The 12550-nt window shown below is 48.9% G+C and overlaps 1 protein-coding gene across 1 annotated transcript in view; it reads right to left on the reverse strand.

Annotated features, from left to right (window-relative positions):
• AXIN2 (axin 2) overlaps window positions 1–1475 on the reverse strand; it is a 51129-nt gene extending 49654 nt beyond the window's left edge. Inside the window, exons 1-2 of the mRNA XM_009642339.2 lie at window positions 1153–1475; window positions 489–701 (exon numbers count right to left, since the gene is read on the reverse strand). Of these exons, the coding sequence (XP_009640634.1) occupies window positions 489–701; window positions 1153–1475 (536 nt within the window). The remainder of the gene's footprint in view (window positions 1–488; window positions 702–1152) is intronic.
• Between the last annotated feature and the right edge of the window lie 11075 nt (window positions 1476–12550).

Here is a 12550-nt window from a genome sequence, read left to right on the forward strand (position 1 = left end):
AAGCCATCCTCAATTTGTCCTCTTACACCTGTGGCAGGATTTTGCACCCCGAGTAAGACGCGGTCAAACTGGGATCTGAGAAAGCTCAGGGGCCAGGCTGCCCTCTGCGCAACGGTGATATAAATGTGGCCAAAATTAAAAAAAAAAACCCAAACCCCACAATTAAAACATTAAATCCAATGGAGACCATCTTGCCCTGCTCTAAGTGAGAACAGGGATTTTGGCCTCACCACGAAGAAAATACCAGCTCCAGCCAGCTTGGCTGCTGCCTGCTTCCCTGCAAGCAGCAAACCTTCCTGGGAGAGGAGCAGGAGCCGGACCCAGCCCCGCGTGATATCTGTGTGTTATTTTCCCTGACAGCTGTGGTGCATAGTGGTAAGTGCATGTTTAATTCATTCACAATTTATGGTGTAATGAGAACAATGAATGTGTCTGAGGGAATAATTGCTTCACGGCGGGGATGCTGGAGAGTTCAAGTTGGTTGGCACCTGGACTTTGAATCGGGGCTGCCGGGGATTGGCTCCGCCAGCCCCACAATAGCGCCGATAACAAAGCTGCCGGGGACGGGGAGGGGGTTCAAAGTCACCCCACACCCCCACGCCGCCCAGGCGAGCTGCAAGAGCCTTTCGCCAGGACAGCAGCAGCCAGAGTCCAGCCCCGTTCGACCCGTCTGGCCCCATTTACCAGGCACCCGGTGAGGGCTGCGAAGGCAAGAGTGGGCTTTTTTCAACTTGCATTGACAAGTGAGTTTTCCTGCGCTGCAAATCCATGCCCCTTGAAAACCAGCACTTTTCCTCTCCCCCCCCCCATCTCCCTCTAGGACCCCTTCACCACTTGGTCCTGGCCACGTCTACCAAACCCCTCCCTTTGTTGGGGGTGTAGAGAGGGGGTTGACCCTTTCCAGTGTCCTCAGCAGCCACATGGAGTTTCGGAGGCCTCAGAGGTCAAGAGCATCCATATGGAGGGCCCAGGAGCTCCGTGCATCTCCCAGCTGTCCCCACGGCAGCTGTGCTTGCAGCCCCCGAACAAAGCTCATTAGGGGGCTCGTTATGACACTCAGGGGTTGCTCTGTGCTGTCCTGGAGGAGCCCTGAAATCAAACCACCTTGAGGAGGTTGCGGCCAGAAGAAGGCATCGCGCTTGGCTCCCGTACATGGACGGCCACTTATTCATCAGGCTGAGGGCAGACGGAGCACGCTGCCCATCGCGGGTTCTTTCCTGCAGGGGCTGAGCGGGGCCAGATTTAGGGTTGACAATAAAGAGATGCCGACAGAGCACAGCCCGAGCCTTGGCCCATGCAGCACAGGATCTGCAGCAGCCCTCTCGACAGCTCCCGCCTCTTGGCACCTCGCGGGAAGGCAGATCTGATTTCTCAAACAGACGCATCAAAGCCTGAGCAACAAATCTGCCATGCCACAAATCCACCCTGAGGAGATCATCTGTCAAGATGGGGCTCTCGGACCCAGCATCACACATTGAGGGAATCAGGCTTGCAAAGCACCATGAGACGCTTGGGTGGAAGGTGCCATGGAACCACAGCGGCTGCTGTTAATTATTACACCGTTATACTGGGGAGCTGCGCTATAGACCATCAGCACTCGAGCGTTTCCATACATGGACCGCACGGGATGGAGCTGGGACCCCATTCTTCTCCATATGGGAAAGCCGTGGGCTGGGGATGTGCTTGCCTTGGACATCTTTCAGAGATGCTGAGCCCTGTTACACATTAACCCCCCCTGCGCAGGGCTCCACAAAACGTTTTGAACACGTTTGTAATGCTTGGTGGCAAAGAGAGCCTGCTTTTAGCTGGGGCAACATCTGGGTACAAGCAGATGTGGGCCAAGCTGATGAGCAAACAACTGCCAGGGCTTTCCCTTGGGGACTGGAAGGCACTTTTGAAAAGTGTTTAAATTGTTTAGGTGCATAAATTCAAAGCTGTCACTTGAGCTAGGAACCCAATTCGGATTAAAGAAATCAAGATTTTAGGATCCCATGTCCCCCTGAAAGTATTCTACCTGCCTACACGATGCCAATAACCACAGTTAGGAGCGGAAGGTAGAGTTGAGGTACAGACAGAAATAGGAATTTGTAGTCCTGACAGAGAACCGTGTTTTATCCCATCTAGTCTGAGGTTAAACACAATGTTCTGTCAAGCCACATACAGAGGAAAACATGGTTTGGCAGCGGCGTCTCGCGTAACCACGGTTAAACATGGCATACCTCCGCGGGGCCGCTGCTGCAGCGGCGCGCGATTTGCATCGTGTGGAGCGGCTGCCAGCTTTACTTTCATCTGCGTCTTAAGAAGATCGAGGAAGCAGCGCTGCTGTAAATACATCAGCCGTTGCGTCCTCCCTGTAATGCTCTGCCTCGCTTTCCCTCTGGAGCTACAGCTGCTCACCGTAAACCCAACCTCGCTCTGCCTGGGGAGGAAAAACAACAGACGCCGAGCGCTTCGAGAGAGACCCTGCCAGGACGCAGACCTCATCTCTTCACAGGCAAGAAAAGGTTAAAACCAAGTGTGACTGCAGATGTGAAAATACAAATTTGGCTGGGGCTCGACACCTTCTCCCCCTGCTCTGTCCTCTCCCGAAGCTCAGCCATGGCCCAAGCCCCCCAAAGTCCCATCCCTGGAGGAGGATCCAGACCCACCCCCAAGCTTGATCTCCTCTCTACTCTTCCAACACGATAAATGCGGCCCAGATGACAGGTCAGGACACAAATAAAACCATCCATAACTGCACATTGTTAATTACTGAGGGTATTTGGGTTTCTTGGAGAACATTAGGTTGCAAAGAGTCTCAATCAAAGAGCCCTTAAGGCATTCAAATCAAGGCAAGCATCAAAACCCAGAGCTGTTTTGAAAACAGAGCTTCAAATGCAAGCTTTGGAGGGGAAAGGCTTGAACTCGCCTGCCCAGTAACCAGCACGTCCTGGAAGGGCTCCATGCTACAAAGCCGGCCACACACAAGGGCAAAGGCTGCGACCTCGGGGGGATGAACATCTGCAGGAGCCTCCAGGGAGCCCCAGGACTCAATGGAGGGTGATTTCAGCAAGGCTTTAACCACATCCTTCACCCAAATCCTGAAGCAGCCACCACACCGCAGGAGAGCGAGGGAGGTGCTTCCTCTGCTGCATTTTTGCCGTGGGGCTCCCAACCCCAACCGCCTGTGCCCATGTGGCATCGCTCCGAGGCTGCGCTGGTGAGAGGTGCATTTTATAGCATCGCTCTTCGCCAGCTTGGAAACCATCAGAAGAAAAAAGTCAACTCAGGACGGAACTTTTGTCAAAAAATTGCAACTGATAATTGCAGCCCCTGAAGTATTTTTAGCTAGACCAGACCAATGTATAATATGCAATTATGTTTTTATAACAACAGAACAGTATTGCAGGTAATTAAAGTGTGCAAAGAGGGAGTGAAAACAGCAAAAAAGTAAAATAAAAAAATCACAAATTAAAAGAAGGTCATTAATAGACACCAAATTCAGGAAGAAATCACAAATCAAGAAAAAGGACACAGTCAATCTCTAGCTAGCAGAGCTGACGACAGTTCAAAGGACAGTTATTTTTAAGAAAATGTCACAACGGAAGATGATTTGCATGATGTAGGCCCACTCTTAGATCAAAATGGAAGACTAACAGCAAAAAGTCAAAAGTGTTCCATGTTTGGAAAAAAAGCCAGGGAAGCAATTAGAATGGCGATAACACAAGAATCTATTGTGCATCTTACAGCAAAACATGGCCATCGGCAAAGCTGCCTATGACTTTTTCAAAAGCTTGCAGGCCACTGCCACGCTTGGTAAAATGTCCTGCTTGGAGGGGAAGGTCTGGGGGGACCACAGAAGATGGCTTCATTCTGTTGTGTGGGATGTTCCACGTTATTATTGACCTAAGCCCTGAGTTTAATTCCAAATGGGGAAAAAAAGACTGAGTCTCAATAAATAAAGATTTAAAAGAATGCATTATCATTAATGCCAGCCTATTTAATAGTGTCCTATTGAATTAACTTGGTATTATCACAAAAAGGGTTGTCAGGCTCTGGAATGGGCTGCCCAGGGAGGTGGTCGAGTCCCCATCCCTGGAGGTATTTAAAAGAAGGATGGATGAGGTGCTTAGGGACAGGGTTTAGTGGTGGGATGGCAGGGTTAGGTTAAAGGTTGGACTCGATGATCTTAAAGGTATTTTCCAACCAAAGCGATTCTATGATTCTATTTTTCATGGGGTTTTAGAGAAGAAGAACAATGATAACTAAGAGATAAGAAATTACAACCTGTAAACAATTGAACTTGCTCTGTTCTGCTCAAAAAGGTTTAATCAGAAAAGCTCTGATCACAGTCAGCAAGCTGTAGAAGAGGGTTTCAATAATATTTGGGTAGGAGTTCTTTTTCCTAATAGAGATGCTCTATTTCAGCCAAGCCTGCTGGATTTGAAGTGGAACATTAGTCAGGGAAGTTTTAGGAATGGTGTTCCCAGGCCATTCCCGAGTCCCTTTTGGTCTTTAGCTCTCTAATTACAAGTTTCTAAGCACCCATGCAGCTATTCCACAGCTGGGTGCTCATCTGAGTATACGTACGCTTACTTGAAAATAGCCATCATATGAAAAAAAGCCAAAGGCCTGCAGATCCTGGGAGATCTGCACACACCCATTAGAAAGCTTCTAGCAGTCGCATGAATTTCAAAATATTATTTCAGTTTAGGCTTGGTGCTTCTCCCCCTCTTCCCCACAGTGACTACGTACCCTACAGCGACTGGCCAAACCCCAGCATCTTCTGTAACAGCAGCACATGGTGGCGAGGGGCCATCGGTCCCTCCTCCACCCAAGCACTTCCCATCCAATAATTTAATATAACAGCAGCCATAATTTTCAAAAAACCACGTGCACATTGCAGAGGCTCCACCTGAGCAAAGCCCTCCTCTTCCTCCCCAAAGATAAAAGTGAGGCAGAGCAAGGGGCTGGGGCCGGCTCATTCCTCGCAGGGCAGCCGGGGCGGTCCAGCCCCCAATGCTCACACGCATCTCTGGATGCTCAGGCCCATCTGTCGAGGTGGCATCACGCCAAGTCACGAGTAGGCTGGGTCCTGAGCAAGGCTCAGCATCCCAGGCCAACTTTAGTGATGCTTGTCACAACAGTGCGGGCTCGCCCCCGAGAACAAAAGCCCTTGCATCTCTCCTAAAATATGGTCTAGCATTGCCTGGAGAGAAAGGATCAACCCCCACCAGAATTACATGAAAGAAAATAGTCCACAGCTCTTATTAGATCCATCAGAAAGGTTAAATAACTTCATTCCCCCAAACCATCACAAAGCACTACTGATGCACAAACCCACTCCACGCGGGAAGCTGCTTTGACTCATATGAAACCCCACCAACTTACCACAGGGTAAGACCTTCTGTTGTCCTTTGCAGAGAAGATGTTCATGTGAGCCTTTCTAGAGTCACCCAACAGCAAAGCTGGAGCTGCTGACACAGCTCATGGGGTGCCAGAGGATTTTTCAGCAAGAAGAAGGTGGAGATATCCACAGTACTGCTGCTTAGAGAGCTGCCTCAGCTTTGAGAAAGACATTTAGGAGCATAAACCAGCTCAGATATAACCCACGCTAAAGGCAGAGACTGACCATCAAACCCATCTATAGGTCTGAAGCCCCCCAGAAGGTCCCTATTTATCAGCCCATCCAAGCATGGGGGTGGGCCCAGACTTAAGTGCTGGCTTAAGGTTAAGTGTTTGCACATGTGCTTTGGCCCTAATTCAATAAAGCTGGTTTGTCCTCCTCCTTTTTGCCCATGATCTGCAAGCTCTGGCCCCGCTGTTGTTGGGGCAGGGTGTGGGGTGGCAGCTGGACCTCGTTGCTGTAATCAGAGCTTCTCTTGCAGGTGCCTGGTTTACTTTTTTACTACACCCAGTATTTATATTTCAAACTGTAGCATAGTAGCCCAGTGGTTTATAGCACCCATAGAGCTGGTAGGACAACCATAGCAAAGGTCTGAAAAACAGCACTGAAGCATCGCTGGGGTGACCATCTGGGGCCAGGGGTGGCAGGAGATGCTGGCTGCTCTGTGCGTGCTGCTGCAGAAAGGGGGATCCATGTGTTTGCTGTCCTCTTGTTTTACTACTTCTGCCTTTACAGTGAGGAAACTGGGCCTCGTCCAAACCCTGTGAACTCTAAGAGAAACTTTCTGGAGATTGAAGCTGGCTCTAGATGAGAAGTTGTGGGTCTCGCTGCTCCTTGCTCAGGACAGAGCCAGGGGATATGCAGCACGTGAAGCCCCACGTGCCCCACCTCTGTGCCCGTGGGAGGCTCAAATCCCCTTTCTCCATGCTAAATGCTCCAGCGACAGGAAGGTGAGCTTGGATGGGTTGTGTGACACAAGCCCCAGGAGTTGGACCAACGTGTGCAGATGACAACCCGGAGGGCCTGTTCACTGTTTTGTGGTAGGTCCTACCACTTTGCACTGGTTCAGATACAGCCACAAACCCGTGTCCTTCCAGCTGTGCCCAGAGCAGCAAAACGGGAACATGCATTTCTGTGTCTGCCTCTGGCAGAAGGACGAGTCCACCTCACGTATGTGGCAGCCGCCATCTTACAACACCGCTCGATGCTCGTGTGCCAAGAGAGGAGAAGCCAAGAGAGCAACTCCAAGTCCCCAAAACCAGACCAGCTTGGTCCTGCAGCTCCTGGTGAACTGCCCCGCTTGCTGTACCCTCTGCCGGAGACGTTGGTAACATAGGTGGTCCTGCGGAGTGAGCCTACGGGGCTTGGTCTAGAGCCAGCCGCAGTCTCCTGAAAGTTTCTCTTTGAGTTTAAAGGGTTTGGACTAGGCCCAGCTTCATGGCTGTAAAGGCAAGAAAGGTTTAAACACAAGGATAGCAAATGCTGCGACAAAATTGGGTCTCTGCTATGAAGTTGGGGGAGAAAACGGAGGCCGGCGCTTACGGTGCGTTACTCAAAGCCTTTGGAAAGGAGCAAAGAAGGTGGCTGGACCACGGCTGGCCTCATGACCTGCCTGTCGCCTCCACCTAACCCTGCCTGCTCTGCAGCTTCCCCATCACTTCAGCTATGAGATGCCTGCCTTGAAAACCACCTTTGCATTCCTTTTCTCTGCAAATTGATCAATCCCGGGGGTTACTTTAGGAAAAAAACCAAAAAGGGTTGAGTCAGTTGGTTTCTCCAGGCGTTTTGCTGCAATCGGTGAGGAAAGGTTGGAATTGCAGAGTAATTTTAGGGGGGTTCAGAAGCCTCCTGGAAGCAGAGCCAGGCTCCCTTCCCTCTTGCAGGGGCTCGGTGGCGGTGACCCCCCTGGCACCATCACTTTGAGAAACAGCCTCCAAAGAAAAGGAAGGAATTGCCTGAGGGGGAGCCAGGGTCTCCCTTTGGGAGCTGGCTCCCCGTTACTGATGGGTTTATCACCTGATTACATTGACACCCGGGGGGGGGCTGTTCATTTTGTATTTTGGCAACCTCAGCTTCCCACTGAACCGTTAGGACTCGCTGTCTCCTAATGGGTGGCAGGTTTTCTTCCCTCCTGATTGCCGAAGAATTGCAGGACCCGGCGAGGCAGAGCCCGTTGCCTTTATAAGATCTAATAAAGCGGGAGAGCCTTCTCCAATTATTTCAAGTGCGAAGCACTTGGTTCTGTGTCATTTCTACTTGCATTTGCAATACATATGGAGTGTGGATAAATTCACACAACCTAATTTTAGGACTTCTAGAAATTTTTCCATAACGCCCTTCAAGCGGAGTGCCCATGCTGCTCTATAAACAGGGAAAAACCAACAAAACTTGATCTCCTCAGCACAGGTCACTGACAGTTTCAGCTGCAATATTCAGCTCCATTAGGAGCAGTAATTAAGGGTAAATGGAGCTGTTGCATGTTTGCTCTGCTCCAGATCTGTGCCTGGATGAGGCCTGGATGCCCAGTGGCTAAATCATCTGCTGAACAGGTTTCTAGTGCCAAAAATGCTCCCTAAACAAGCATTTGGGAGACTTTCTGGTGCTCAGAGCACCCCAAACGTAGGCATTTTGCTGAAATCCTCAGCCACAGACGTTGGAGAGGTATTTAAATTCCATACAGCGCTAGTCTGGAATTTATGAAAACAATATGTTTCAGGTATCTGAATGCCTGAGGAGCTTTAGGCTACACCCAATGTTACCAGATTTGTGGCAGGACAGCGAACTGCTGCCGGTGCCCCGAAGTCCAAGGCTGGCACCCTGACCAACAGATAAACCTTACACAAGGAGGCTAAAAATCTGGCTTGAGCCGAGGGCGGAAGGAATACAACTCGAGGTCCCTCACTCCATTTTGCCAAAGCATCTCCACACAGATCCAGCTGCTGCTCTGCTCTTTGAGCTCTGATTTTTTCTCAAAGGAAGCAAATGGGGAAAAGGAACAGGGGAAGCGCCTCTTCCCCCTCTGCCTGCAAACTTCTGCACAGCGGTTTTGATGCAAACATGTTTATTGCTGATGCAAAGAGGATGCTGAGCTCGTTTGGGCCGTACGAGCCATGGGCTGGGTGGTTTTGGTGGAGGACGTGCTGGCACTCAAGTGCCATCCATGCTGCCAGGGCCGTGGTGCATCTGCGCTCTGCCGGCGGTGCGGCTGGCTGGGGACAGGCAAGCACGGGCTCCGTGGGTGGGAGGTGTTCTCAGGCTGCTGGTGAGCTCAAATGGGAATGCTGAAGAAAGCATTTGAGATATCCCGTGTGGTCTGTGAGCATCAGGTACACACGCAGCTGAATTTGAGGGTTTCATCCAGCTGAGTTTTACAGACGTGAGCTCCAGCACCCCTTTGGAGAGGCGGCTGTGGGCACCTTCTGTTGGTGGGCTACACAACGCACCCTGCCACCACAACAGGGTGCAGGGGGGCCAGGAGCAGCTCCCGTCCCCCAGCACCTCCTCCCCGTCCCTGCGCTGCCCTCCAGGACAAGTGACACTTCATCTACTGCAGCCCAGGGAAGATGAGGAAGAGGGGAGGAAGAGCTGATTAAAATCAGAGTTTTCATTCAGAGTTTTCATTCTTGATTCAAATCTACACCGAAATTAGTCAGCCAGTGACCTCATCCAACAGCAATGAACAAACAAGAAGATGACAAGCAAGTGTCGATAAGTCTCAGAAGACGTAACATCATTCCTGAGCACAATTAAACACAGCCTTACAAACATCCAGGCTCTGGCGGTTCATGAAATCCATATGGAGTCATTAGCCTTCTTAGGGCTGTTTTTCCACCACCCTTCGATGCAGAACGAGAGCCTGACTGTATAAAAACATACTGAGATTGAGGTAGGCTCCGAATTTAAAGAGAAAGAGCCATTTCTGAGGAATCCCTTCCTAAAAATGCTCGCTCTGGAAGAAGAATGGTCAACTGCGAATCCAGAGGCCATTGCAGACAAAGTCCCTAGGCTGACCTGTTCCATCTTCAGTGCCGCGCTGAACGATGCTATCGCTATAGCTAATGGTGGAGTTCAGCTGCTCAGCTGCATCGGTATTGCGTGGAACGGGGTAGGTGTTACCTCTCGGGTCATGTAGACCATCAACTGAATCTCACTAAACTTGTCCTGCACCCTCCAGGAGTTCTCAGCACTATTGCACTCGTCCTCAGCGAAGAGACAAGGGTGGTGTTACAGAGTCCTCAATCTCAGCTCAGGATCACTTTGACCGACAGATTTCTTATGGATTCTAGGTCCAGAATTTTCATCATTTCCTTGAAGCCTGCCTTTTGGCAAACCTGGACAAAGTTAACTCCAGCAGTAGTTTGGCTGGGATAAGATGACTGCAGAACTGGGACCCAGAACCTTCTTTTGAAACAATGGCCAAATCTGCCTGGTTTTAAACTTTGGCATCAGGCTTCAAATGGGAGAACAAGAGTCCTAGAGTATAAACCTGCTGAGTAGATGTTACAAAGCTGGAAGTATTGTCTTCTAACTTAACTGTCCGGCTGAGCTAAAGGTATTCCTTTACTCTGCCCATTTTACAAACACACGTTTCTTGTTCTCAGCCCTAAGTACTGAGACTAAGTCTGAGACACGTGCTGACACACATAACACACATCCCCCTTTCCATGGAGCTATACGTTTATGCAGCATGCGAGACAAAACAGGCTGCTGGGACCCAGCTCTGCAGATAAAATGGTTTGAGAGCTCTCTCGAAGGAGGTCGCAGCTCTAAACCCTCCTTGTGTGAAGGTAAGCAGCGTGCCCCGCTTCCCAAGGCTCTCCTGAAAATACTACCTTGAATATTGGATGTATCTGGGTTAAAACGATAATTATGTTCACCGTTGCTAGCAACAGCATTAGGAGATCCGTCAGGAAGGAAACCCTCTCTTCTCCCAAGGGGGCCTTGAAGCCAGCACAGCGCTTACGGCCGGTAACCAAGGGTCGGGTTCATGGGATAAAGGCTGGATCAGTGGGATCGGGATCAGGGACTGCAAAGCAAGGGCACGACACAAGGTCTGCACTCTTTTCTGTTACCACATCTGTCTGTCAGTGAAGGAGAGAGCATCCCATGGCAGCAAAGGGTAAATAAATGATATTTTGTCCAGGGGCTTGGCTTATTTACGTGATTACAGATGTGACATGAAGGAGAGCTGCCTAGCCGCCATGCAGGAGTGTTACAAACTGCCCCCCAACGCGGTGCCCACAGACACACTTTCTCTCTCACATTCTTGCAGGATCAGATCCTCATGCAGTTCTTTCAATGTGTTTTCACAAAAAAAAAAAAAAATTCTAATTTAGGGAGGAAAAGTTTTATTTAATTATCTTCATTTTTTTGGGGTTTGAATTGACCAACTGCGTATCTTCCACTGGCTTTATCAAAGCTGCCACCAGTACCAGAGCACATCTAATTTTAAGTGGGCTTTAGTTGGCAGACTTAAAATTGATCATGCATTTTAGTTTCAGTGACTTGCAATTTCTGCATCCTTTGATAGCACACTTTACAGAACAAGTCTTCTTTAATGACAAAGGCTTAAAAGAAATGACCTTTCTGAGCAAAATATCAAAGCTTAGAAAGGATTCCTTGAAAAAAAAAAAAAAGTCTGAATTAAAATGACCTTGTGTTCTGAAACTTTTTCATACAATATCTGACGTCTCACTTTTCCTTTGTACCCTCAGAACCAGACCCAGTATAATTTAGTAGTGTGGTGCCTCCAGTCCATTTTGTGATTTGGGAAGGACTTGCAGTGCATTAGGATAATTAAAAAAAAAAAAAAAAAAAATCAGATCCCACATACACTCTCTACCCAGACTACTCATCGTTAGAATCAAAGCTGTGCATGTTTTGCAGAAAATTCAATAGAACACTGTAAGATATTCTCGTGAGCGCAAGGATTTGCTTCAAGTCCCAATAAAATTTTTTTTCCGTGCAGTAAAATCATTTCTCAGTTTGAAACCACAGTCGGCGGAGATTTGGGCAAGCACCAGGAGTATCTGCTGTCGCTGGTACAATTAAAGCACTGTTGCAGAAGAAAGCAGCGGGCTGGGAGAAGGAGGGAGGTTGGATCCCTTTTCTTCCCACCGCACCAGAAATGAGCACATTTGTTAGCCGTAACACAAGAACTGTGAGTGGCACCGACATAAAAGTGTCACCTTGGTAAGGGTCACCTCCCTCGGTACCGGTGAAAAATGTTATGATGCCTTTTTCTGGTGGGGTTTTATATAGAGTGAAGCAGTGTTCTCTCCCACAGCAAAAAGAGGTAAAATTAAATACATGAAAAGTACAAATAAAGCTCAAGCCATACTCAAGCTGGCTTCACCAGAGCTTGTTTTATGGGCAATGAAGCCCTGGCAGCTGGCAAATCCTTAGCTAGCGGGTCAAAAGAGAGGTAGAGAGCAGGTAATATGTACGAAAACATTTCTAGTCCTGCAGTCTGGACTCTTAACTCTTACTTGTTATGAAAATGATCAAAGAAATGTTAACAGCAACTACAAGCGAACTCCAACCAAGCTGGAATTTCATTTCTTATCAGGTTTATAAGCACCTTCAAAATGGTCCTCACACTGTATTTGATGCTGGAGAGGGTTTCCCAGAGTTTTAATGGTCCCAGATTGACAAAGATCTACTTTTGTCAAGCTGCTTGTTGATCATCAATGACATCAGCAACGCAATTCCATCAAAAAGAAGGAAATTGAGGCTTGAATTCAACCAGCTAGAAGAGGGTCCACGTGTTTCTTTCTGGATGTACCACATCTTACTGCTTTCAAAAGCACTATAACCACCCAGATGTCATCCAAAACCGCAAGCAGAACAGAAGAATCAAAAATGCCTTGTTTCCTTCATGCATGAGAAAAGAGATTTCACTATCCCAGCATCTGCTCTTGTTTGGACACAGGGCAATATCCAACGGGTCAATCCCTGCAGCTGCGTGAGCTCCCGGAGCTTCTCCCAAAGAGCCCAACCATCGCTGCCATGCACCTCTCTCAGTAAACACATTTCATTTTACCGCCCACAATTAACTAAATGCATCCTAACAAATTCCTCCTACTAGAACTCATGGGTGCCCCAGGGGAGGCTTTGTGGCACCTGCCGCAGCACCTCCTCGCTTATCAGAGCCATGACAACCCC

This window comes from Egretta garzetta, unplaced genomic scaffold (genome assembly GCF_000687185.1).
Source record: "Egretta garzetta isolate BGI_Z169 unplaced genomic scaffold, ASM68718v1 scaffold787, whole genome shotgun sequence".
Taxonomy (NCBI): Eukaryota; Metazoa; Chordata; class Aves; order Pelecaniformes; family Ardeidae; genus Egretta; species Egretta garzetta.